General features: G+C 37.1%; 2 protein-coding genes across 18 annotated transcripts in view; one reads left to right on the forward strand and one right to left on the reverse strand.

Annotated features, from left to right (window-relative positions):
- Window positions 1-37: 37 nt before the first annotated feature.
- On the forward strand, window positions 38-3729 carry LOC124267162 (DNA-directed RNA polymerase II subunit RPB9-like). The gene is made up of 5 exons (XM_046702056.1): window positions 38-223; window positions 1220-1274; window positions 2121-2194; window positions 3078-3204; window positions 3339-3729. The coding sequence occupies exons 1-5, from the start codon at window positions 156-158 to the stop codon at window positions 3399-3401; spliced, it is 387 nt and encodes a 128-aa protein (XP_046558012.1). The 5' UTR covers window positions 38-155; the 3' UTR covers window positions 3402-3729.
- Window positions 3730-5012: 1283 nt separating this feature from the next.
- LOC124267167 (ribosome-binding protein 1-like) overlaps window positions 5013-26645 on the reverse strand; it is a 52088-nt gene continuing 30455 nt past the window's right edge. For 4 of the 17 annotated variants that reach the window (XM_046702070.1, XM_046702069.1, XM_046702059.1 and 1 more), the window contains 15 exons: window positions 26039-26131; window positions 25302-25388; window positions 23511-23591; window positions 22680-22775; window positions 22119-22211; window positions 21393-21452; window positions 20288-20353; window positions 17803-17886; window positions 17076-17156; window positions 16119-16283; window positions 15515-15550; window positions 13273-13350; window positions 10831-10848; window positions 9468-9482; window positions 5013-7888 (listed from right to left, as the gene is read on the reverse strand). In XM_046702070.1, the coding sequence (XP_046558026.1) occupies window positions 7850-7888; window positions 9468-9482; window positions 10831-10848; window positions 13273-13350; window positions 15515-15550; window positions 16119-16283; window positions 17076-17156; window positions 17803-17886; window positions 20288-20353; window positions 21393-21452; window positions 22119-22211; window positions 22680-22775; window positions 23511-23591; window positions 25302-25388; window positions 26039-26131 (1092 nt within the window). In that variant the 3' untranslated portion in view covers window positions 5013-7849. Of the gene's footprint in view, window positions 7889-9467; window positions 9483-10830; window positions 10849-11584; window positions 11612-13043; window positions 13085-13272; window positions 13351-15459; window positions 15551-16118; window positions 16284-17075; window positions 17157-17802; window positions 17887-20287; window positions 20354-21392; window positions 21453-22118; window positions 22212-22679; window positions 22776-23510; window positions 23592-25301; window positions 25389-26038; window positions 26132-26645 lie in introns of all 17 variants that reach the window. The other 13 variants (XM_046702067.1, XM_046702064.1, XM_046702065.1 and 10 more) reach the window with 13 other exon arrangements.

A 26645-nucleotide genomic window follows, 5' to 3' on the forward strand; every position in this document is an offset into this window, starting at 1 on the left:
GTTTATTTCTCCAAACAGCGAATATAGGATTCGCTTGACGAAGTGTTTTCTATATTGACGACACTGTAGAAAGCTTATGGGTACTTTTCGCGTGTGTTTTGCTTATTTTGCAAGGCGAACATTTCAGATTGTTATTGCGCAGATCGGAATCAACGATGGACCCGTTGTTCGAAGCACACGATGCAGGCCCTGGTTTCGTTGGCATTAAATTTTGTAAAGAATGGTAATGTCTCTGTAAATATATGGAAAATACGTATGATTATTGTTGAGTTGTGATGTGCAAATGTTCTTGTGAACAAACTACAAGAAGACCTGAGAGATTTTGAAAAGAGTCATCTCAGTGAAAAGATATCATCTGTGTATAAATCAGATCACGTGATTGTAAAAAACTGTTTGTTTATCTGTATCCGTCAAATGTTAAATAGTAGTGGTTACAGAAATGTACGTGATGTGTCTTGGGCTGACAGATATGTTGTAAAGTCTCTAGTGTTTTACTGTTTCTTCTTCAGTGAAAACATTATTTTTAGTGCACATCCACATTCTGAAAAGAAATGTGGCTCAGTCAAAACAGTCATGTTAGTTTGTCATAGCACCCCCTGTATCCAAATGGGCAAGTGAAACATGAAAATGAAAACCAAACCAGTTGTTTACATTGTAAAAACTCCTTTGGTGTTCATTATTCTTTTTACTTAAGTGATTCACATACACATAAACAATCATGACTTAGTGATACATTTGCGTACACACAAGCATGCATGCACACAAATTTGTGTAAGGATACTAGTGCCAATTAACTCAAACCTTAGTTGGTTACAATATTTGACATATAATGTGACTGAACAACAATTATGTAGAAAGTTGACATCAGCCACTGGGGTGCCTGGCCAGACTCAATTTTTAAGAATGATATGGAAACAAACAACAATGTAAAAGAGAATTCAGTTAAGAACTTTGAAATGAATATTTATAATATTTTTTGCCTTGTCAATGTCTGTATACCATAAGTAATCAAATGTACTCTTGTGGAGGAACTTGTGTAGTTTACATGGTGAGTGTTCTCGATGATATAGATTTGTTGACTTGTTTCCTTCAGAGTAAAATTAGACATCCACGACACTGTCTTTGTCAATAATGTAGGATTACTAGTCTTCTTAAAATTAATCTTATGTTTGGCCACTAACTTAATGTGGGTTAAATGATTCCTATTCCTATATTTCAGCAACAACATGTTGTATCCAAAAGAAGACAAAGACAACAGAGTTCTTCTCTATGCAGTAAGTTTTGGATGTTCATATACATTTACATGTATGAACACATTAGGGCTGCAATGAATACACTATGTGGCGAATATGATACATGTCGGTCATGAATATTCCCTAACGAATAGTAATAATTATTTTATATACAATATTGTAGTTAACGAATTGATTGATGAATACAGTATGGAAGTCAGACAATGTTGACAGTTTAATTTGTCACAGCAATAACCAGTGATCTCATGACACTCAAATTTGGTATGTAATAGTTATAATCGACAGTACCATGTGCAGTCTTGGCAAACTAACATGACTTGCTAATCAGACTGCAATGCTAGTACATGTTCCATTCTTGCATATCTCACTTTAGAAAGGACATAAGGGTTCAAGTAAAACATGATCATCTTTAAAAAACCCTCATAAATATACGTTAATATTCGGTTCTGGTGACCACTTAATAACGAATTGAATTCATGAAGTCACCAGCGATTCAACTCGAATATCATGCGAGTGAATCGCTACAGCATGTATGAACACATATCTGAGGTTAATAATTTAGAAGGTAATGTATTTCTTAAGAAGGTTTGGGGCGGTGGCGTAACCTAGTGGTTAAAGTGTTCATTCGTTTGTCACGCCAATTCCCCACATAGGCACAATGTGTGAAGCCCATTTTATTTACACAACTCCTTTATTACAATGACTGTTGGTGACGATACTTGGTCCATTTCACTTTCTTGATGACAGTGTTAGTATCTATAACAAAATGTCAAATTCATTGTAGTACAGAAATCATGTATACATAGAATTATCTTCTTTGTGAAATGATTGATACTGTATGGTCATGATAGAGTGTTGTTGTTACAGTGCCGGAACTGTGACTACCAGCAGGAAGCAGATAATCGGTGTATCTACGTCAACAAGATCATGCACGAAGTCGAGTGAGTGAAAATGATACATCTTTTTTCTCAACTACAGTGTGCACCTAAGCATTATGTGCAGTAAGAAATATATCACATCCCTTCAGGTGAATGAACATGCAAGAATAAACATGGTTGATAAAAAAATATCAAATTTATGTTGATGTGATTGATTGTTTTGGCTCAGGAGGGTTTCTCTGCCAGGAGGAATTTGTGTGTCGTTTAGATTCTATATTAGTCCTTGTTTTTGTTGTGAATTCATTACCATTACGTTGAGATCCTTGTTAATGTATTGCAGGGAGGGGAGGTAAAATTATTTGACATCAAAACAAAGAAGCTGGATAAATTCTGGGGTTGTGGGAAGTTCACTGACATGTTATTGCCTAAATATTACTAAAAGTTACAGTTATTACCTCTGTGTGTGTGTGTGTGTGTGTGTCTCTCTCTCTCTCTCTCTCTCTCTCTCTCTCTCTCTCTCTCTCTCTCTCTCTCTCTTACCTTACCTCTCTCTATATATATATATATATATATATATACACACACACACACTATGTATGTATACAGTTGCAGGACTGTTTTTTTGTGAATGTTCCTTGTGGCATCTAACAAGAGATTGTTGTTATCAACCAGTTTGTTCAACTCATGTTTCTGGTTAATATAAGTAATATAGAGCCAATGTAATAGTATTATTCAGTCAGCTGTAGTATTGTGTCTCATGATAGGCTGTAAGCTTGTTAAGGTAAACCTAGCATGAGTAGGTGTCAGCTGGATTATTGCAAATCGTTCTAAATATTGCCTTTGGAAAATTGATGCACAGCATATTGTGTACAGCAGTGAATACTTTTTATGTACAATTTATCTAGTTAGATCTAAGCCTGATGCATTAGTGTTTTCTCTCTTGCAGTGAACTGACACAAATTGTAGGAGACGTCATTGCAGATCCAACACTCCCTCGCACAGAAGACCATCCATGCCCAAAGTGTGGTCACAAAGAGTCTGTGTTTTTCCAGTCTCACAGTACTAAAGCTGAGGTAAATCCACTTGTTTACATGTTCCCATCTGTTTAACCCATGTTAAATGATGATGATGATTATGAGTGGTAAACCAGTGTTCATATGCGTTTTATTGACAGAGCAAATAATTAGTTTAACCTTTTCTTTTTCAGGAAGGAATGCGACTATACTACGTATGTACCAACTCCAACTGTGTTCATCGCTGGACTGAATAGTTGCTACAAGAACATTGTCATCCCATCATATTTTATTGTCATGTCGGGCAGTGGGGTAGCCTAGTGGTTAAAGTGTTTGTTTGTCACACCAAAGACCCAGGTTTGATTCCCCACATGGGTACAATGTGTGAAGCCCATTTCTGGTGTTCCCCGACGTGATATTGCTGGAATATTGCTTAAAAAAGCGGCGTAAAACCATACTCACTCACTTATTGTTGTGCACCGGAGATCACCCCCATATTTCACTGACATGTTGTTACCTCAGAAGTGTTCTATTTAAACATTTATCAAAGACATTTTAACACTAAAATAAATCTATTTAGGTCCAGGATATGTTCTCACTTTGATCTTCATGTACCAGTTTCAGTGTAGGAATGGTCATATTGGTTGTACAGAAAGGATAGTTATCTCTTGTTGATGAGATAGAGGTCATATGTATCCATAAATTATAAAGTGAGCCGCACTCTCCCAATTCCATGGGTTGAAATGCTTTCTTGTTTTGTCAACCTTGGGTACTGAAAAAAACTTGATTTGCTCATGTGAGACTGCAGATCATTCAAAAGTTGGCAACTCATGAACTATGGCCAACAGTAGGATCAAGTTCCCTTCAGGTGTGATTCCAAGGCACCCTCAAATTATGTTATACGCACATAGTATGTTATTCTCATGAACAATAATGACCCATAACATTGATTGCCTTGGCTTTATGATGACCACCTAACCGATACCGGAGTTGACTGTACATACATGACTGTGCTAGTTGTGCACTTGCATTCCACTGCACTCAGGTGTACTTAAACCAAGTAGACCATACCTAGTTATTACCTTTAGCATCACTTTTAATGATTTTTATTGGTGTCATATTAATGACAGTAAAAGATGACTAGTAGGTAAAACATTGGGTTTGGTATTCATAAATTATGAATATCTCTCCATGTTAAACTATGATTTTAGATTTCTTCTGTTTCGTTTCATGAATGGATTTATCATTGCAAGTCATATGCTCATGTATGTTAAATAAATGTGTAATAATGGACAGTGTGTTATCAGTGTTTCCTGAATGCAGCTTTGTCTTGATCAGCTCTTGATGGGGCAGGAGTTCCTCGTTCTGGTTTCTATATTGATGACCTGGGCATTCACACCTCCTCCAGTTCTTTTTGCAATCCACTTTGTTCCGAGAGTGTGATGGTGCTCGTGAATCCTATGGGATAATAGATACCAGAAGCTTGTTGAAAGAGTAAAGATGAGGATAAGGATAAGGTGATTATAACGTGACTTGACTTCATTGTGTGAGATCATACTTCATTAACATGAATCATTGCTCACACTGTCTGACTGGATCATGCACACACTGCTGACATATTGCTGACTCCAGTAAGTCATTCACTCGCTCAGGTAATCATGATTCATGACCGGTTCCCTGTTGTGTAAGGGAACTAAAATGGAGATTTGATGGCTAAAATGCCTGTTTTTTCTGTCTGAACAATGTCCCACAAGGGTAAACTCTATGTGCTATGGTGTTTTGGGCCATCTACCGCTTTGGTAGATGGGCAATGGCTGATGATATGCAGCTGCAGACAGTTTAGATGTCAGGTAAAACAAAACAAGAAGTGGTGAGACATAACTTTTATTAACTGAGCTTGACCAATGCTGGACATGAGTCACACAGTGAACAATCACTAGAGATTCCATACAAACTGGACAAAGGGGCCCCCATATAGCCCAGTCTGCAGGCCCCTCCACCAAGTGTGAATGAAGCATGTGACCTGACCCAGTCACTGCAACCAGGAAAGAAGATTTGCCAGCCATTTGTGTACAATGAAACAGTGACTGTAACCTTAACCGCACCTCATACCATTGTCATTCCTTGTGACACAGCAGGAACCTGGCAACACCCTCCCTGGTTGGCATGGCGATACTGGGGCAGTAGCTTGTTACCAGAAACATGTTACCTGGTCCGATATTTACTGAACAGTCTACCTATGGACCAATACATGCTTAACATGCTTAATTACAATAAATCAACATAAAATCTCATTGGTAAATTATTCAGTGATTAATGTCATCTAGCCTATTGATACGTGGCAAGCAGGTAACTGCATTGGATTCTTACAATAAATGATAATCTATGTTACAAATGATAACCTGAAACAAAACAATATGTGACTAGTAACAATTCTGTTTGCCGTCTCTGGCAGAAAGGATAACCTGCTCTGCAGATCAACACTACAATGGCTACCAAGGAAAGACAGGCCAAATCTAGCACAACAGAATTTAAATAGTGTTATGTAATGGATCAATGTACATGGCGAGTACCCGCCTCAGCTACAATTGGCACATAGTACATGGTATGGTCCTGGACATAAGAAGCTGCGCTAAGTGGGTACATGCAAGAGTAAATAATCAGCTGAAAGGCACTGTGAAGTATACTGTCTGTTAATGAGCTGGTACATGCTCTGTGAGTCCCTGCGACTAGCTTTACTTACTTTACAGTTCTTCTAAACAAGTAGATGAATTTGTATATTTATAAATAAAAGTAATGAATATGCCATAATCTAGTTTCATCACTGACAATTTTTTGTGACATTTGATATGATATTGTTTTAATATAAGGTGTTGCTGGTCATGAACAAAAACTAAGCCCTCCCTTCACCTGTTGCTACCAATAAGCTATGTCATCTTGTGTTCACACTGTATACTCTGCCCCTACCACCTTCATCACACAGCTTCTACAATGCAGAAATATCATAATAATATATCACTGTAAATAATCAAAGTGCAATTACTGTACAAAGTTGATTCTGTACAATGGACATATAGGCAACAGCAACAGGTGTACCATGTGTCAGAACAATATTATACTAGTAGGGAAACCTAATGGGGAAACAACTACATATCTTAATCCACAAAACATAATTTGGTCACTACTGCAAAAATAAATTCAGACTAATTTTCACATTTCTAAGATTAACAATTTCGACATTTCAGCATCAAATGTTAATTTACAATCACCTGATATTGCCCCATGAAAAAATACACTTTCAGTTTTCCAAGTGGGGGAAGTAAATAAGCAAACATATTCACAGAAAAACAAACTTTAACAATGAGTGGACCCATCTACATGTATATTGCATATTCAACATATCCTCACAAAGTAACAACATGACAACTGGAGAGGAAACAAAGAAAAAGATGTTTAAACATGAACAAATTAAATATTGAAAATAAGATCTCAACAATGACGAACAGTATCAGCTGAAAATAGCAAGACAGCCCAACGGGTGCTATCTGCACACTTCGGCTTGTGCAATGTGACGAGTACAACCAGCAATTATGCAGTATCCAAAGGCTTGGCAAACACAAGCTGTGCAGCCGAGCCATCTACAACACCATGTCAGTGCAAATTGGTCAAATTAATACATAGTACTAGCACATTAAATGTCTTCAGTAATCTATTCCATGTACTTCTGTAATACTTCAGTTGTCTCCATAAGTAGTGCTGTAAAGTTTATCTCCATGCATTACCTCACATGATCAATTTCAAAGACAAAAGACTAAACATTGACCCTGATGTCAATAACAAAACATTAATACTAACCATTACAGTGTACATGTTATTTCCACATCTTCTTATGATACAAACCAGGTAAGTTTCAGCATTCTGGCTTGTCCACAAGTTTCATTATTTCATAAATGCCTTACTAAATGCTTGTGATTATATTCATGTTGTGTTCAATCAGGTCACTCATCTTAACCATATTATGACTGTAGTGAGACAAATTAGGAGTATAAGTCTGCTTCAGTTTTACACATATGAAAATATACTGATTTGAAACATAATTGTCCTGACAGCATTGTCTCTACCAGGTTATGACCTGTACTCATAAAATATGACATTTTTTTAATGAAAGAGTTTCCACCCCAACTACAGCAATGATGACAGGTTACCTGACACAATGAAACATGGCCTGCAATAACAACATGGCAGCCAATGTCAAAGGTCAAGGTCAAGTCAGTAGGTCTTTTTACAATACACTATCATTTAATAAAATATATGCTGCTGTTAAGTATAGAAAGCATGTATTTTTTATTAAACCAAACCAAGAAAATGTCATGTCCTCAGAGTATGTGACATGTTTCCTTGTTCAAGTCACCTTGACCTACAATGCATTGACCTTTGACAAGGAAGACAATGAACATTCACCAGTGAGAAAAGCAAGCAATGGTAAAAAACACTGCTGTCATACAAACACTTATAACTATTGTACATGTATATTTAAAATGATAATGATATGACTGAGCTGAAGAGAAGATGTCATCCATGGGTGACACAAAGATCATCCACCTGGTTGATAGCGTTGATAGTGACAACATGACAACGTCTGGCTAGGGCATTGCCAGATGAAGATGTACGTCATGGCAGAATTTAAACCAGTAGAAAGCAGGTGTTAAACTGAGGTCCCCGCATCATTTCCCGGAGAAGCAGCCTGCAAGTACACAGAAGAAAACATTCATTACAAGGCTCAACACATAACAGCCCTGGATTGTCATCTCTATATTTAACAGATGTGTCTGGCTCACTATATCATGGTTAAATACATAGATGTTAAGGTGAAATGTGGCATCTGCCTGTTATTTACAAGTGTTGGTTAACAGAATAGTTCTCCCTAAGTGTTAAAATGAAACAATTACAACAGGTTATCTGTTACCAAGTAACTAGGAGTTGTGGACAAATATAAACATAATATATGAAAATTGTCAAATAGGTGTCCCCATTCATTTGGAATCTATTGATGTGCAAGAGTAATCTTAGTAAAAGATCCTAAGGTGAAGGTCATATGGCAAGCTGGAGTATGTTACAAGATAATATGTTGTGAATAGGAATAAAGAAATACTATCATTCCATTTGTGTACATATAAGATAAAAAGCCACATCCTTACCCTATAACTCTTTATTAGACATGAATATTTTAGATTTAATATTGCCTTGCAGAAAATACCATTTTAGTTTATTCTTCATGAAGGATAAAGACACATAAAAGAACCAACAAAGCAACTGGATACCATTCCAGTTGAAATAGTAATCCCGCAGTCAAAAACTGGTATAGTTCAGTTTTATCTCAAAATGACACTCATGTTTCCTTAGTTTCAGAAGGTAAGAAGTTGAAATTTAAAGAACATGACTCAAGGAGAAGAACAGAGACATACAAAAAAACTCTAGTGTTTTTTTTGGTAAGAGTAACTTTTACATTTTTTTTAATAAACTTGAAACAAAGATATATAGATATATTTATGTCTCATTTATGGATAAAAAAATACTATTAGAATCATCGCCAGTTAAGTCACCAAAGCTGTATAATAGTGTAAGTGTCAGTTAGTCAGGCAAAGATTGTTATGATATTAATAACTACAAATGTGAGGCAGGTTTTATTTCATGTGAATCCTACTAATCCAAAATGTAGAAGAAAGCAATAGAAACCTTATTGACTTAACATCCCAGACATACAGAACTTAATGCCTAGTTCTGAATAACCGTAACAAGAGAGAGTCAGTTAAACATATGTACCCACAACAAAGCAAGGTGGATCAAGATTTGGAAGTGTAACTTTGCAGTAAACAAATGAAAGGTTTTGATTCACAAAATGATATTTTTTAGATTTTTTAATGAATTAATGTAACTACAACATGGCAGTGATTTCCATGCATTGCAATGCATATACTCCACAATGCTTTAGGGGTGGCAACATGCTTGACTGGGGAAGTGACCAATCACCTTGTATAGAAACAGACACGAGTTATCGGACAACACGTAATTCAGATATCTACACAAGGAAATCACCAACACTCACAACCTCCATATCATGCATATTTAACTTAATTTCAATGTACGGTAGGAAAACTCTAATGAAGACATCTTTGTACACTATAACTTAAACAGATATGATGATTTTATGAACCACCCATGATGTGATTGCTTTGAAGCTTTTCTTTTAGGTTAACCTCTACCAAGATTAAAAATCTGAAGTAACGTTAGTCCGATTCCACACAAATTTGCAAGAAATTTACCTTTGGTTGGTAAGCCTAGCAGAAGAAATGATATATCATAATACGGACTACAACTGAAACCATGATGTGTGATGGATAAATGAGAAGATGCAAGATAATGATCATTCCTGGCAGAATCCATAAAGCACACAAGACCACCTGTATTCCATTCGGTGTTTCTCATCTCTCGCCTTAAAATTGTGGGACAAAATATCATCTAAAATGGTCAATATTACATATCATACACTGGTCATGTTTTCTTTTGAAGAATGAATGAGACATTCTCAATCTTCACAAATATCCACAATCCATTTCAACACTATTTAGATATAAAGTATATATATGGCATTTGGTTATGACCAATCGAAGAAGAATGTCTTAAGGCCTTTTTGCATGTTCTCTGTTATTGTTTATCAACAATATCTGTTTAGAAAGGTTCGGTGGTTGTATAGTGGGTCTGAAAGATATTTCAGAAGTGTTTCCTGCTCTGTGGAAGGGCATGAGATGAGAAACACTGACCACAAGAGGACTAACATTCAAGAAGACATGCACGCTGATCAGCCAATAATGGGGGAGGTGGCCTCATTCCTTTACACATTCACGTAATTATCTTTACAAGTTGCACCTCTGGCCTTATTGTCAACAGATTGTCAATGTTTTAGCTGCTTTTAATACAGTGTATAACCTTCATTTTTACTGTTTATCTGTTGAACAACTACTGCAACCCACATGTCACAGATCTATCTGCTTCATTTCATCTTAGTAACAACAACACAATACTTCTTGGGGACAAGAAACTCAAATAAATAAACCTCTCTGAGCAAAATAGAAGCGTACCAGCATTTGATATTTCTCAAGGTGAAGGAGGAATAAATGAAATATACACCACAAATTTGATTATACAGATGGTGTTTGTCACTCAGGGGAATTACAAGGACATGTGTTGAGATAAGGCTGTGTGCATTGTGTTGGGAATAATGGCATGATTGGTAAGTATGTTGACATGTTATTCATGGCAACCAAGGGGAGACTACTCTATCAAGGGATGATGGCAGCAACCGTATGTGCAACATGAGGATGTGATGAAGTACTTATCACGGTGATGGATGGTATTGCAATAAACATGATAAATACATTATTTGATGAAATTCACACATCAAATGTTAATTCATTAACCTGTATATTATCATGATTAATATCCTTATGATCTATGTCTTATCAACATGCACTAAATACCATAACAGGTGTATGACAAGATAACGTTTATTCCACATGGTATTACATCAAAGTAAAACACAAACTTTTGATATCCCTATGTAATAAACTGTATATCCCCTGAGTACAGGGTACACCAGCAATACGGCCATCACCGAGTCCAACTCACCAGAACACCTAATTGTGCCTGTGAAGCAAAGAAATAGGAACATTAGCTGGCCCTGCAGATAAATCTCTGGCCATGGCTGTCCTGACATTAGGAGAACCACAAGATGCTCATATGCAACAAGAGGGGTGAATGTATTCGTCTTAGTGATGTGTCATGTACCGGTATGTAATTGGATTGTCGTCGATTGTGCTTGTTTATGTGTAGGGGAGATGCTACAGTTGGAGATGGCAAAAGGGGCAGCGTCTGGATGAAGCTTTGTAGGGTTTTAAGCTCGGGGAAGAAAACTGCAATGACTGATTGTATCAGTCAGAAAAAAAAAAACATCCCATAAAATGACAAGGAAGCTCTGGTTACTACCCTAAACATATGGAAAAGATCTGACAAAAAATTGAAAATAGTTTAGAATCATTTAAAAAAAAAAGAAAGAACTTTTATCTCAAAACATATCAAGTTTCACTGGCAAAAAATGTAAAAAATGTTTTTACAAAAAAGGATTGATTAAAAACAAATAAAATAATGTTTAATCTCAAACCACATCATGAACCAAGCTGACATTTGGCTGGAAGCAATAAACATCACTTAATGTGAGCAATATATCCTTCTAATTCAGAATAATGTTCACATTAAGCATTCAAGGAAATACAGTACTGTAGTGGAATTTGCATGGATGGAAGCAAAGCTAAGCAATTGTATGTCTCAACCAATGTCAGATCACTTGGTGCACAATTGTGAGAAGAGACTAAGCCAGATCTACCTTCAGTGACTGAGTTCTACGCAGTGGCTAAAACAAAGCATATCAGAGTGAAGTTAGAAGACTCTTAAAATGACAAGACATTCAATTCATAATGATTATTAAATCATAAAAAGATCATGTTCAACACTGTGAAATCACATTCTAGTCCGGTGATATCTCTGTCAAAAATAACTTAAAAGTGTCAAAATTTTACAGGCTGAATATATTCTGTATCTGACTCATAATAATAGATAAACATATATTCAAGACAAATATAAAAACAAACTCATACAATAAAACATATTTCTAAAAATAATAAATACAAAAAAGGTTTAGGCTGAGAAAGTGAATAAAAAATCCTTTCTCCCTGTGTAATTTATCAGTGAAAATAATGTAAACCGAGCTACTAATCAAGCAGGTACTTCGGGATGAGGGGATGTCAAACATTTTGTAAAAGAATCTTTTCCAATCCTGCTAAAAAACATGTTAACACCTAAAAACATTACACCATGTGTGGTAACAGAGGGTGCTGTAGAACCTTTCAAACACTGGAGGTATCCCCCGACAGTTCATGGTTTGAAGAATAGGCATGGTATAGAAGAATATGCCAGGTCTGCCCAGATCAAGAACCCACAAAAACAAAACAATTATTTTTTTATCTTTATACCACAGTCAGTGAGTAAATAATTGAATTTGAGCAAACTAGTGGTTATTTGTCAGTAATTATTCAATCTGTCAAGTTTCAGTGACTCATGGTCATATCACACGTTATACTAGTAGATTTTTAAAGGTACCATTGATTTTGTTTCCGGCTACCTGAATCCCTACTGGGTGAGGGTTGGTGATGATGGTCATGTTAGTGTAAACATACACAGCAAGAATGTATGGGATATTGGGCAGAGTCTGTGCAGCTGGGTTATTTTATCTTGGCTGGGAAAGGTCAGGACAGTGTAAATAGTTCCTTTGAATATTGTATCCACTGATTCATCATGAGGAAAGTTCAGAAATTATCAGATGAGTTATAGCTGTCCATATTGAAGGGTCACCTAGGCCAACACACATCAATAAGTGCGAGTATGTTAACAATGGGACTAGCATGTTGTTTATGCTAAAGTCACACTCATTGGATGACTATGACGAAGAATGGAAAGTGCAAGACTGGAGGTGATACTACCCAAAACACATGCCAAATGCAGTCAGAGGTTCATCCCATGTGTGTGCAATGCATAACAACAATCAAACAATCAACATGTGCAAAACATGGCTCATTACAGATGCAAATTAACTGTACATTTTTACCTCTTATTACCTATGTGACCCCTCAATAATGACTGAGTATATTTAACCAACATTACACATGTGTGCCCTTTAATACCAAAGGGAGACTCGGATGATGCATGATTACATCGTGTATTTACACAGTATTGACCTCGTGTGGGTGGGTGTGGTGTTGACAGTGGGTGGGTGGCACAATGCTTACACAGCATGGAGTCCCTCCCTATGTCATATGTCAAGTGTGCGCTGAAATAGCAGGGATGCACATATCGATTCACTTACTCCAGATTATTTACTTCAGTTATCTTGTTTTAATCTTTTACCTTTATATCATTTGAAAGTTAAGAATATTACATTACAGCTTGGATCTGTCACTGTTTCCTTGATCTGTTTTTGAAGACTTTACTTTTGTGTTGGAAACAAAGACAACTTACCAGTTGTTGACTAAGTTGCTTGTTTGCCATTATTTCACGTTCAAGGAGTTTTTCCTTATCAACCAGTTTGGCCCTCAACTATAAGTATGAAAGCAAGTCTTGAACCATGTCTAGAAAACCAGTCTGCCACACAGATGGCAAGTGCCCAACCCTAGTTGTATCTAGATTCAGAATAACTGTTAGGTGCTTAACTGTCTGTCTTCACACACATCATAATACCTAGTTACAATGGCTGGTATCCCTACCTTACTACCAGTCTATCCAAATTCAATTTGATTAATGTCAGGTGTAAATACCTAAATGAGTGAGTGAGTATAGTTTTATGCTGCACTCAGCAATATTCCAGCTATATGGGCGGTTTGTAAATAATCGAGTCTGGACCAGACAATCCAGTGATCAACAGCATGAGCATCGATCTGCGCAATCGGAAACCGATGACATGTGTCAACCAAGTCAGCGAGCCTGACTACCTGATCCCGTTGTAAATATTTAACTGATAAGGTTGTCAATAACTAGATGCTAAAAGGCATGTGCCTCAACAGTGACGTATCTAGCTGCTATACTGCATATATTGAACTATATTGCACGTTAGATACCCAAATGTTCTAAATGCTCATACTGATATGTTCCTGAGTTCACAGGAGTCCCTAACCTCACCATAACATCTATATTCTACATCAGTCCCTACATAGATGCTCTTCAGGTGACAGGTGACCAAAATACAGCATTGTATAGAACTCAATAAGGCATAATGTGGGTGCCATAAGCCCCCAAACTAGTAACATATATACTGTAGATGCCATATTTGCTTTTATTTTGAGTCTCTTGATACATTTTTTTTAGTCAAATTTAAATTTAAACAGATATAACCAATTGGTTGGTTCTTTGAATGTGACTGGTCGATGTTCCAGATAACGACTTGCAGAAATCAGTTTAGTTTCCTTAAGTAAGTAGTCAGTGAGGTTCTACAAAACTGATATACAGGAATTCAGGTCTCAGATGAATCACTGGTGTTACCTTGAAACAAGTAACGAACGTAAATCTTCCAATGTCTGTAGAAGTCTAACCGTTATAACTAGGCTGTTTCCTTCATGAGTGGGATTTGATCAAGCAAATTCTCTTCTGGCTAGAGTAAGGACACTATGACGTATAAACAATGAAACTTGCCTCTACATGAGTACAATGAAACAGAATAACTAGAAAAGGATGTATATAGATAACAAGAACTGAGTACATGGTATAAGTCAGTGAGTGCAAGTAGGCACTGCAAACATAGAACCATTATGTACAAATATATATCTACATGCAGAGAAAATTAGGTGCATTACAGGTATACATCTGAACTATTTAAGTTTACAGTTGACTACATGAAAGAAATAATTGATATTGATAAAGGAAAAAAGCTAGCTAGAAACGCATGTAAACTATGTAATGAGAAATGTATGAACAGTTGAATATGGCAGAAACACAACACACAAGAAGACAGGCAGTGGAGCTAACACGTCATTGTCTACTATGTGGAGATTGGAGGAGGGTAATCACAATGGCTGTGTGAGGATCTGACATTGTTACAACACATCATGCTGCAAACTCAGTCATCAACTCATTCCTGCAGTGGCATGCCTACGTCTGCTCAACTGATGGCCATCATGCCGGAGTAGCAAGCAGTGCTTGAACGAAGTTCAGCAGAGAAGGAACAATTTTTAGGAATGCAAGTAATGATAACGGTGTTAGCATCTACACCTAAACATTGCCACTATTCCAATAAAGAAGTTGTCCATCCATAATAATTGCTGCTCTTCATCATATCAGCTTCTAAATGCCACTTAATGAACTTAAATATATCGCATTTTATGATCTAACTGTTGCCATCAACTAACAGTCTGTGCCAACACCTTTGAGTCACTTGGCCTCAAAATGGCTCTTACTTTTTGTTATTGACTGAGCTTAATGGACCAAACAGAATTTAACTACACTCAGGCTACAGACTAATGGCTAAAGTTGAAGAGTTGAAAATGAAGCGTTTCTTAAAACAATTGAGTTCTCTTCGAAAGATTTTTTGTAACAATCTAAAACGTGAGCAGGCACTTAGGCATGATGTTGCAGAAGTTGATCAGTTGTGTGACACTGTGTGTGGACAATCTAGTGTGACATGCTCCAGTGAGCCAGCCTCCTGCCTGTGTTTACCCTGTGTGTTGGCCCCGCACACATCCATACTGAACAGGTCTGCTGGTCACAATACCTCCTTCACACCCTTCCCAGATCCTCCGCCTCCTGACTGTAACAGAAAAAGTTCCATAAAATGGCAGGAAGAAATGTTGAACCATTCCAAACTAATTGCATTAGTCTCGTAGGAGGTCATAAACATTGTATGAGTTCCCATTAAAAGGTCAAGGTCATTGCTCTGGTCTGTATTGCTCTAAAAGTCAAGATGCTACTTGGTATATTATGTGTGGAGCAGTGATACGATGCATTTTAAAGGTTCGGATTTACACTTGCTAAGACTAACTGAATTGAGTCATTCTTGAATCTTGTCTTATGGCAGACAGAAATATGAAGGCAAAATGCAACCAAATTGCATTTGCTATACTTATCAAGGACCAGCCAATAGGGTTTTTACCTTTACTTACTCATATACTAATTTTGCATTTGAAATTACAAACTTTACTCAACAATGATTAAGGAAATAGTTATGGAAGTAGAATAATGTCAGTTACATAAAAAAGGTTAAATGTAATAATAAACATCACCTCTTGAAGAGACATTGAAAATATGAAGTGTTCAGTCACTCATATACTTCTTTAAAGTCTGTTGGTGCAAGGCTGCTGTATATGGCAACTACTCACCTGTGCTGCATTGAGCTGTTCTGAGAGTTTCTCTACAGTTCCCTGTTCCTGCTTGAGAGCATCTTGACCGGTCTTGATGATGCCATTGAGCTTCACAATATTTGTGGACAGATCTTTTGTTTTCTTTTTCTCTGCCTCAAAGAAATCTTCAAGCTCCTTGATCCGCTGCAAGTAAAGATATGGCATGTCAACCGAGTTGAAGGCATCAGTTAAGGGTTGTTTACATCCTTCTTCATGATCATATCATAACCACATTGTAACCATGACAACTTCATTCCACGTCACTTCCTTACCCTGTGGTCTGAACCACCACATACCATCGCAGTGCTTTGAGAGCAACATGCTAGCTGTAATAGGCCTAATGATAGTTATGAAAGAGCTGGACTGCATTAGGGACCGTGCATAATTTATGGCTAGGGGGGTGATGATGATTTTAAACGGGGGGGGTGGGGTGTCAGCCATTTTGTTCTTGGGAGGTAGGGGTGTCATCAGTTTTGTACAGGGGTGTGTGTGTGTTTGTCAGCAGTATTGCACATAAAAATATTAAAAAACTATGCTTAAAAATAGGGGGGGGGTGTAATTGATTTTGTACATGATATGCAGGGGGGTCACTGACTTTGTACATAAATTTTAGGGTGGGTCATTCACATTGTACATGCTACTCCATAAAATTCATCATCTCGAACCCTAGCCATTAATTATGTACAGTCCCTTATCCGCTATCCGCAGTCACCTGCTGATCATCATGAGTCCATGGACCCCAGTATTTACTTCTCTTGATGGAAGGGTTTAGATAGCTTGACTGGTGTCACTGAGTTCTCTTCTTTCAAGGTTGTCATAGCTCAAAGCACTTACATCATATTCCTACAGTCGCAAAATATGTTAGACAAAGTGCACCTGAAAGATTTCTATGTCAGGACTATTAAAACAAGCTTAAAAGACTCCATCAACACTTACCCGCCTAAGGGCTTCTAAATCATCTGAAGAATGCTTTGTAATTTCTAGCTGACTTTGAACTGTAACAACTTTGGTTTGTGCCTGCAAGAAAATGTTCTCAGTATCAATAGAGAAAAAGAAACAAATTTTTTTAAGAAGTACAGCAGAAAGATCCCCGTAGAAATAAAACAATAAAGCATCCTTTGCAGAAAACCCAAGGCAACTGATTCAGATTGATTCCATAGAGTCTCGTAGACAGATACAACCGTAATGGTTGCACTCTAAAGATTGCTGACTAAGCAAAAATGTTTTTAGCAACCATATGTTACAAAATAAACACAAGTGACATTAATTCTGAATCATTTGCAGAAAATGTGCCTCCACTGTCATAACAAGTTTATAAAAAACACAGCTCATGATGTGACAGAAATATATAATGGTCTGACGCAGTCAGTCAGCATTATTACATCTCGTCATACATTGTTGATTACATTGATAACACTGTCATAAAACCACACTTCTTTTAATTTTTAAAAATAATCAGAAATCTTAGTGGTCTTCAAAATAACAATGTTTCACCAGATGTTTTGTTACAAAGCCATACATTAATTAAGTGTTAACCCCGTTTCTAAAATGTTTGACCAAGATCTGAGTCATTAAACTGATTATAACAGTGGAGTCAAGGACCAGGGTCAGACCTTCATGCAGGAATCGTGTGTGTATGTCTGTGTGTTGTAACATGCGTTACCTCCTCAGACTCTTTCTGCAGCATCAAACACCTCTCTTCAGAGGCCTTCAACTGGCTCTCCAGAGACTCGACCTTCACCTCCATCTGCAGCCAGGTGAGATAACTCATTACCAAGGGAGACAAGCAGGGAATATAGGAGCAGGGAATAAAGGAACCCAGGAACATTCTGGGCAACCATGCTCATACTTCAACACATAATTCCACAGCCATCAAAACTTTTATTTGGAAGCCATTATAGTCATACTCATATCACTTACCTATTATCAAATATATTTTGAAACTGATATTAACAAAGTGTTCCATCGATACACTGTTTGTGTGATGACTGACTGATAGTTCCCCTTATCACAAACATGAATCAAGTCAGTCAATGGAACTGTATTCATATGATACTGCAGAATTTGATAATTGATAAATGTTTAAGGATATTCAGTTTTGGAAATTCTCAACTCGTTAAAAGGCAATAACTTGGTCAGTAGAAGGTCGGGAACCACACGTGAAGCACACAAGGACATAGGCCAAAAAAGCAGTTTTATTGTAGGAAGTCATACTATTCTGAAGCTGCAAACAAAAGGTTAAAATAACTATCATTTTGAGTCATATACTAGAATAGGCAAGATATAATTACACAACTTTTTCTCCACAATATCTAATCTAAATAGTACAGCTCACCTGAAATATGTCAGCCAACAAATAAATAATTAACTCCCAAATGCATTTACATTTTGTACACAAATGGCTTCCTCAATATGATGGAAAAGCCGTAAATATGTAAAATTTGGATTTTGAACTCCTATAATTGGTGAAAACAAATATTGGAAGTTGCAGCTTCAATGAGCTAATTATATTTAGGACATGTAGTTTGAGCCCCACTATTTACTACAAATTTCCTCACTTTTATATAAAGAATGACTGAGTTATTGCTACAAAGAGGTTTTTCAATATGACTGCCATGACAACCATATTGAAAAGTGTTGTCAAACCTCTTCAACTAACTGGGGTGTGAACATTGGTGGGATTAGGAATGTGACTTGAACATGACTTGACCTCACTTGCCTTCAGTCAGGTAAGCTAAATAATGGCTCAGATTCCTTGAAGTAGTGAGTGAGTTTAGTTTTACACTACTTTTAGCAGTATTTCAGCAACATCCTGGCAGGGAGGACACCAGAAATGAGCATCACACATTGTACCTATATGGGAATCGAACCCAGGTCTTCGGCATGGAAAGCCAACGCTTTAACCACTAGGCTTCCCCACCGCCCTGATTCTTTGACTGACTGACTGACTGAGTTTGGTTTTACGCCGCTTTTAGCAATATTCCAGCAACATCACGGCGGGGACACCAGAAATGGGCTTCCCACATTGTACCCATGTGGGGATTCGAACCCGGGTCTTCGGCGTGACGAGCCAACGCTTTAACCACTAGGCTACCCCACTGCCCCCTGATTCTTTGAAGTAAACATAATAACAGTTATAATAATTATGATACAATATACATAGCTGAGAACATTATTCTCACAGGATATGCTGTTATCACCGTTAGCTGGAAATAATAGGGATTGAATGGTGTGATACGGATCAAAATTTCTACAGATACCCAGACCCATATAACAAGAAGAAAGGTAATAAAAAGGATTTATAGTTCTGAAAGATCTACGTCAATACATTCCATGCACTGTTCACCTAAAAGGGACTGTTCACCAGATCAGATCTCTCTTCCTTCAGCAATGCTTAGTAATGGGGTAACCATATTTATCAATATATTCCTAATGAAAGATCCAGTACATGGGACAACTGATATACTCAAACATATACCTATTAGTTGACCTGGACTAGCCCATACCACAATTTGTTATTAGTGAAATATGAATATGGAATGACCAAATTAATCGAGTTATGTTCCAGATGAATGTCACAACAAAAACCATTGATGAAAGACACTTGAACCCCATTCACAACATGTTAAACACACAGGGTCCATGCAGTTATAGTGGGTTCAGACATTGATAGACAGTCACAAAGGCAGAAAGTCATGGTAAGGAAATGCCTATCAGCTTACTACACAAGAACTGACTTACTGGGATGTCTCCAAAACATAATAATGTCAGGGAATAGTTTGCTTAAGGATTAACATATGAATTAACACTAAAATATGTACATCACACATTTCATACTTTTACTAAAAATACATTTTGTAGCATTAAAAATCATTTTGTAGCTTAATAATATAAATATACTGAAAAGTACGAAATTCAACTAAAATACAAAAGTATAATGAAATAATGCTCTTATTAGGTAACGTTTTAAGTTCATAATTCCTTAAGGGCACACAAACATAGCTGCTAGTTATAAAAAGCATATAAAGCTGTCTTAAGCTAAGATAGCATCACACTTGTAACCAAGTGCCTTTTGACTGTCTGTCAGTGATCTGCTGGTACACAATAGCATGCATTGCAAGGATGAGAACTGGGTTTTGGATGCATACCTCTTCAATAATACGAGGCAGACTTTTCTCTACGATGCCGTATGCGAAAGACAAATCAGAGAGATCCTAGAATGGACGGACCAGACAACATCAAACTCACAACATAATTCACTAGGGTTATGGGGTGATAGTGAAGGGCATAAAACAATATTCAACTAACATTCTCCATATGACACCACGGAAGACTACCAAAACAATAGCATCAAGGGGAAACATATTTACAACCTCTCTGTCCAGCATTTTTTCAAAAGTTATAACATGGTTTTCGATATATCAACATTTGGGGCAACTACAATGATATTTTTCTATGATCATGGATATTTAGGACTAATGATGTCATATGGAATATGAATCTTAAATACAAAAGAGCAAATTAATTCAACCAAACAAGAGATGAAAGTGCTTAAATCTGATAATATATTTGTAAATGAATTTGTAAAAGTACATAATTACGCTTGACAAATTTGACAGACAACATGCATAAGGGACAAACATCCACACTAATACAATGAGAGAATAGAACAAAATTATGTTTGGTTTTTAGAATAGAGAATCTAACATACACCAAAGCTACATGGAAACAAAAATGTAACAATAGAATAACAAATCAAGTAAAATAATCTTACAATAACATTAGCCAACCCCTAATAACCATATAAGGTATGATACATAAGTAAATGTCCCATCATATGATCAGTATTAGCAGTGAGTGACGTGGGCATGAGAAATGTTTGATGAATGGAAAAGATAAAGAAAAAATGTCTGGGTATTTGGATGATCCTGTTTAAAATTGATCACAAAAGATCATACTTTTTAAATATTTGTAAGATGTCCAGCATCAGAATTGAGAGAAAAGTTGAATTTGCCACATCAACATGACCACTTCCCCATGTCATACAACTGTGAGGGTTGAAGCCCCATCCCCAACAGAAGAAAACCTCGGCAAACTTCCCCAAGCAGAACCCATGCTTTTGACAGTGTTGAAACTTCAGTGCAGGTGCCAGTGCTGCCAGTCGCCCTAACAACCATCCTCAGCCCATGCAAGCAGTAACTCCCCAGCCCACAACACCACAACTCAATGGGATCACAGGAAGAAAGTGCTTACCTCAGTACTTCCTCGAAACTTCTTCACCTGCTCTTGTAAACACTCCACATCTTTTTTGGACTGAAAGAAAACTCATACGTTGCATGCACATCCACAGATGTATAAATATCTACTGGTGCCAGGTGAATGATGTGTATGTGTGTGTGCATAGGTATTATTGTTAAAGAATGAAATATTACAACCATAACCAGAATACAAGATATTAAATACAAGATATTTGAATTCCCAAGACAGTCATAACTATGTGTGGATATTGTAAGAAATTAATATTGTGCATTGAGGATATATCATGCTACAGTGATCTATCATCTAGAGCATGATTTGCCATAATAGTTGTGCCAGTCAGAATCTGTTAAATATTGTTCAAGAAAAATTCTTGTTTTGAATTTTGTTTACTTCACTAAAAATATACGTCTTATCAAAGCTGATGTTATTGGTATTGAAAAAATTCAACGATCACAAGCCAAGGAGGTACCAAGATCTAATAAGGTAGAGAATAGGTTAGTAAATTAGATTAACCATTAAAATAATACAACATTTGAAACAAAAAAACAAATAACAATAGAAACTTGTACAAAGAGTTATTTTCTTCATCTTATCCTTTCATCTAAAATATTCTACACATTAAAGGTACCTTCAAAGATTCTGCCCTAAATATGAATAGTTATAGTAAACATTACATGCCCAGTAATGTGGACACATGCTTCCACATGTGAGACGACTGACCTGCTGAAGATCTGTCTCTGTCTTGGTGATCTTGTCCTGCCACCTGGACTCCTCGGTCTTGGCCTGCTGTTCCAGCTGGCTCAATTTGTCCTCCTGCAGAGACAAGTGGAATACAGAGACTCACACAAGAGACCAAACAAATCTACTCAGATTTTCCCAATATATTGCATAATAAGCAGAAAAGCTGTCAGTCCATATAATGTATTCCTGTTCATGATACCAGCTTCTTAATGCCTCATGATTCATATCAATATAACATTTGATGATTGTCCTGAATTAGAGACTGTGTCCAGGTGTGACATTGGTCACATACTGTAATATCAACACCTTTAATGAAGATAGGAGTAAGATAATGAAACTCATATCCTTATAATACACACTTGGCAACTTCTGAATTTGGTCCATAGCCCATGTCAGTCCAGTAAATGGTCTTTGGTTCAGTCAGTTAATTTATGAGTCGATCAGGTTTGTGGTTTGTGGGCTGATTTCAATAGGTATGACAAGAATCTAGTGCTTTTTGAGCAGTATCACAAAATACAGTGCTGAGGAGACTAGACCTACCGTGAGGGCAAGGACATTCCGGTACTCCTGCACCTGCTTCTCGTACTGAGAGTTGTTTTCCTCCAGCTGGCCAACACGGTCTTGGAGCTGACGGCACTGAAACATCACACATCCATTGTCAGTCCCACAACTGTCTACATCGCTTAATGATGTAAGGGAGATAAATCTTCTGGACATGTTAGGTCATTTAGTGATCAAGCATGAAAGACCAAGGGTCCTTGTCATGATCACAATATTGAAGTTGAAGACTTAGTGGGAGTTTCTGCAGTCAAGTGCTATATTAAATACTCAAGGGCCCCAGGACCAGCTTAATTTCAATCATTTGTAAAGTTTGGCGCTATCCCTGTTAAATTAGTTACCAATACATTGTTGATATTTCTGTTGCCCATAGTTTTTTTTGAAAGTTTCATTCACTGCTATATGTCTGCTCATCTAGCATGCAAGTGAGTATGGTTCTATGCTGTTTTTGCAATATTCCAATATTCCAGCAATATCATGGCAGGGGACACCAGAAATGGGCTTCACATATAGTACCCATGTGGGAAATCAGTGTCTTCAGTGATGAGCAAATGCTTTAACCACAAGGCTTTCCCTCCTCCAATAAGGAGAAGTATAATTAGAGCAGAGTTAGGAACAATCCAACCACTTTTGTCACTGGATAGATGACAACTCTTTAGCAAACCATTTTTGCTGACTAATGAAAATGTACATGTATTTCTACTACTGTTTGCTATCATAAGTAGTCATTAATGAAATTATAATTATACATAACCTTGGATAATTTTGTCATGCTTATACAAGGCATAATTAATCAAATATCAATGAACTCACCTTTTCTTCAACTGCATTAGATTCTGCCCTACTCTCATTAACCTGCTGATTTTTGGATTCTGCCTCACCTAAGCGATTCTCCTGTGCAGATAGAGACAGTAATTGACACAAGCAGCAATATAAATACAAGTCTGTTAACATGCAAAGGGAGAAAACTGCTATAGCATTTCTCATACCGATGATACAATCTGGAACTTTGCCATGCTATTTTACTGACTGACTGACTGAGTTTGGGTTTACGCCGCTTTTAGCAATATTCCAGCAACATCACAGCAGGGGACACCAGAAATGGGCTTCACACATTTTACCCATGTGGGGATTCAACCCGGTCTTCGGCGTGACGAGCCAACGCTTTAACCACTAGGCTACCCCACCGCCCCGCCATGCTATTTTAACTGCAGAATAGAATATGAATGATAGTGTGGTTTTCCCTGTATCAAATCCTATAAAAGAATCAACCTTCATCAAAGTATCTATACTATCAGTTAAAAATGTTGTAGCTATCAATTAGTACATAAATGCAACATGAATGATCAAACCTGAGTGTTTATGGACACATTAAAATAGATACATTATATAGATTATATAGTGTTCTAAAACACAAGGGTTGTAACGATTCACTGAACTACTAGCGCTTGACACTCTATACATGGCATAACAGTTTATGTGTGAATATAACATATAACAGATTAAACGGGTCATGTTTCCATAGGAAATAGTGAGTGAGTGAGTAAGGTTTTACGCCACTTTTAGCAATATTCCAGCTTCCAGCAATGTCACGGCAGGGAACACCTGAAATGGGCTTCACACATTGTGCCCATGTGGGGAAACGAACCCGGATCTTCAGCGTGACGAGCGGACGCTTTAACCACTAGGCTACCCCACCGCCAACCCATAGGAAATAGAACTGACTGAGTCCCAAAAACCTTCATATTTTCTGTCATAGTATTTGAATCTAGATACACACTCAGCACAAGATAATAATAACTGGAAAATATTTTACAATACTGGTATAACTTCTAAGATTCACAAGTACCAGTGCTTATAAATGCATGATACTACATTACAATCCTACTTCAGTTGCAGAGAATCATTACAGCCCCAGGTATGATGATATACTGTGAAGCCATATGAAGCAAACATTGGCCACGATATCAGTATCAAATACACAGGAGTACAAAAAGCATGCACATCATAGCAAGGAGGGTATGAAATATATCAATGCTAGAAAAGAAATCCATCAGTACTTATAAGAAAATAGTGACCAAGGTGAAATGTATAAACCAGCAAATGACCATAAAAGTAAGACCCATATGCACACAGCAATCTTAATGCAATGACTGCTCGGAAGGAATGCCACAGTATGAGATTTGCAATAGCCTTAGCATTAAGATTGCTTTGTCCAAGAGGCCCAAGGTATGTTTGCACTGTGAAGAGGCATACCACATGGTGCTTCAACAGTCAAATAATGCTGAAAAGCAACATAAGCTGACATGCAGCTGATGTGTGTTAGTGAACCTGAATCCAAGGCTTAACACTGTTAGTGAGAGTTTAAGAAATAGTCCATTCCAGGAGTCATATTGTCCCAAAGATTATATCAGACAGAGAATAAATAGACAGTTCCACTACATGATGTCAGGTCTGTTAATAATGAGTCAAATGTTAACTTGAAACCAAGATAATTGAAGACTGAATAAAATGCTGTGTTTTAGAAAGCAGCACAGAGAAAGCAGCATGGTCACAAGGACTGACTGTGCAGGGCAGAGTAATCTCCCCTGCTTCATCACTCACTGTCTCAGCTAGGGATTTCTTGATGACTGTCACCTCTGACTTGTATTGTGACATTATCACCTCTAATTCACTAACTTGGCTTGTACTCTGATAAAGTGAGGAAGAAACCAATAAATACTTATTAAGATCAGTATTCTGGCTGTTAAGATCATAGGACAATAGTATAGATATATATCTGAGTCTGTCATTTCCTAAACAAATAAACCATACTTTCAACTTTTAAACCCTAAACAGCAAGGATATTTCAAAATCTAAATCTGTTCCTTTGTGGTAAAGTCTGAAAATCACAATAACATTTCTCTCTGCTGCTAATAATAGTTCAATGTGGTCCACCGTAGTGATTTTTCTTTCATCTTCAATTAACTGCTACATTTGTACCTATTTGCATCCAAGAACTCTGGTATTAAACCTTTGGAGGATCATTCCATGCTTTGGTCAGTAATATATTTTTTATATCACTGTCTACACAATGTTTCATGTGCAAACAAACATGGTAATTTTGGCATTGCATTATATGCACTTTGATACTGTTCCATGTGAAATCATGGAAGAATAGTAATTGGAATTATAATTTCTTCATCAGTTGTCATTTGACTTTGTAAATGGAGCTGAAAGATTGTCATGATATGTTTGGGTAAGTGTTTTAATATTTATCTATCATTTAGTCACTGAATCAATACGGATGCATGACATCACACTCTTATGCACACACAAGGTCAGGGGAGAAGTGTACTAACCGTTTTGAGTTTGGATTGTGCATCTTGAAGCTCCTTCTGCCACCTCTTCTCCTCTGACTCCACACTCTTCTCCAGCTGCTGAAGTTTGGTCTCCTGCAAAAAAACAACAAAAAACACACACTCAGTACAGGTTCTGCTAAAAATAGCATACTCCGAACCAGGTCCAACCATGTGGATTATGGATAAAAATATGTCCCCTACACTATACAGGGGCAACTTGACCAGGGTTATCAGGCAAAATGACTTTATTAACAGTGTTTCATTGTACACCAACATGGTGGATTGTTGCTCAGATCAGTGATTAATGTAGTCCAGACCCATATGATTTACAGGATGCCATCTTACACCTGGATTATTGCAGAATGGGATGTTTAACACAAAATTAATTAAACACTCATTAACGATTCTATTACAATACAACATACCCAAAGACAGGGTCTCCTACAATACAAAATACCCAAGGCAGTATAAAACACCCCCAAACAGGGTCTTCAGTTAAACAAAATACCAAATACAGCATCTCCTAGAGTACAGTGTCCCCTACAATACAACCAGCTAGACACAGCATCACTTACAGTACAACACACACAATACAGGATCTCTTACA

This window comes from Haliotis rubra, unplaced genomic scaffold (genome assembly GCF_003918875.1).
Source record: "Haliotis rubra isolate DU_JTF1 unplaced genomic scaffold, ASM391887v1 Scf13, whole genome shotgun sequence".
NCBI lineage: Eukaryota > Metazoa > Mollusca > Gastropoda > Lepetellida > Haliotidae > Haliotis > Haliotis rubra.

Bases quoted from the DNA above. Each gene is read 5' to 3' on its own strand.
- LOC124267162 (XM_046702056.1), top strand. From the start codon at position 156: ATGGACCCGTTGTTCGAAGCACACGATGCAGGCCCTGGTTTCGTTGGC. The intron at 224-1,219 runs GTAATGTCTCTG...CCTATATTTCAG, and splicing joins ATTAAATTTTGTAAAGAATG to CAACAACATGTTGTATCCAA. The intron at 1,275-2,120 runs GTAAGTTTTGGA...TTGTTGTTACAG, and splicing joins ACAGAGTTCTTCTCTATGCA to TGCCGGAACTGTGACTACCA.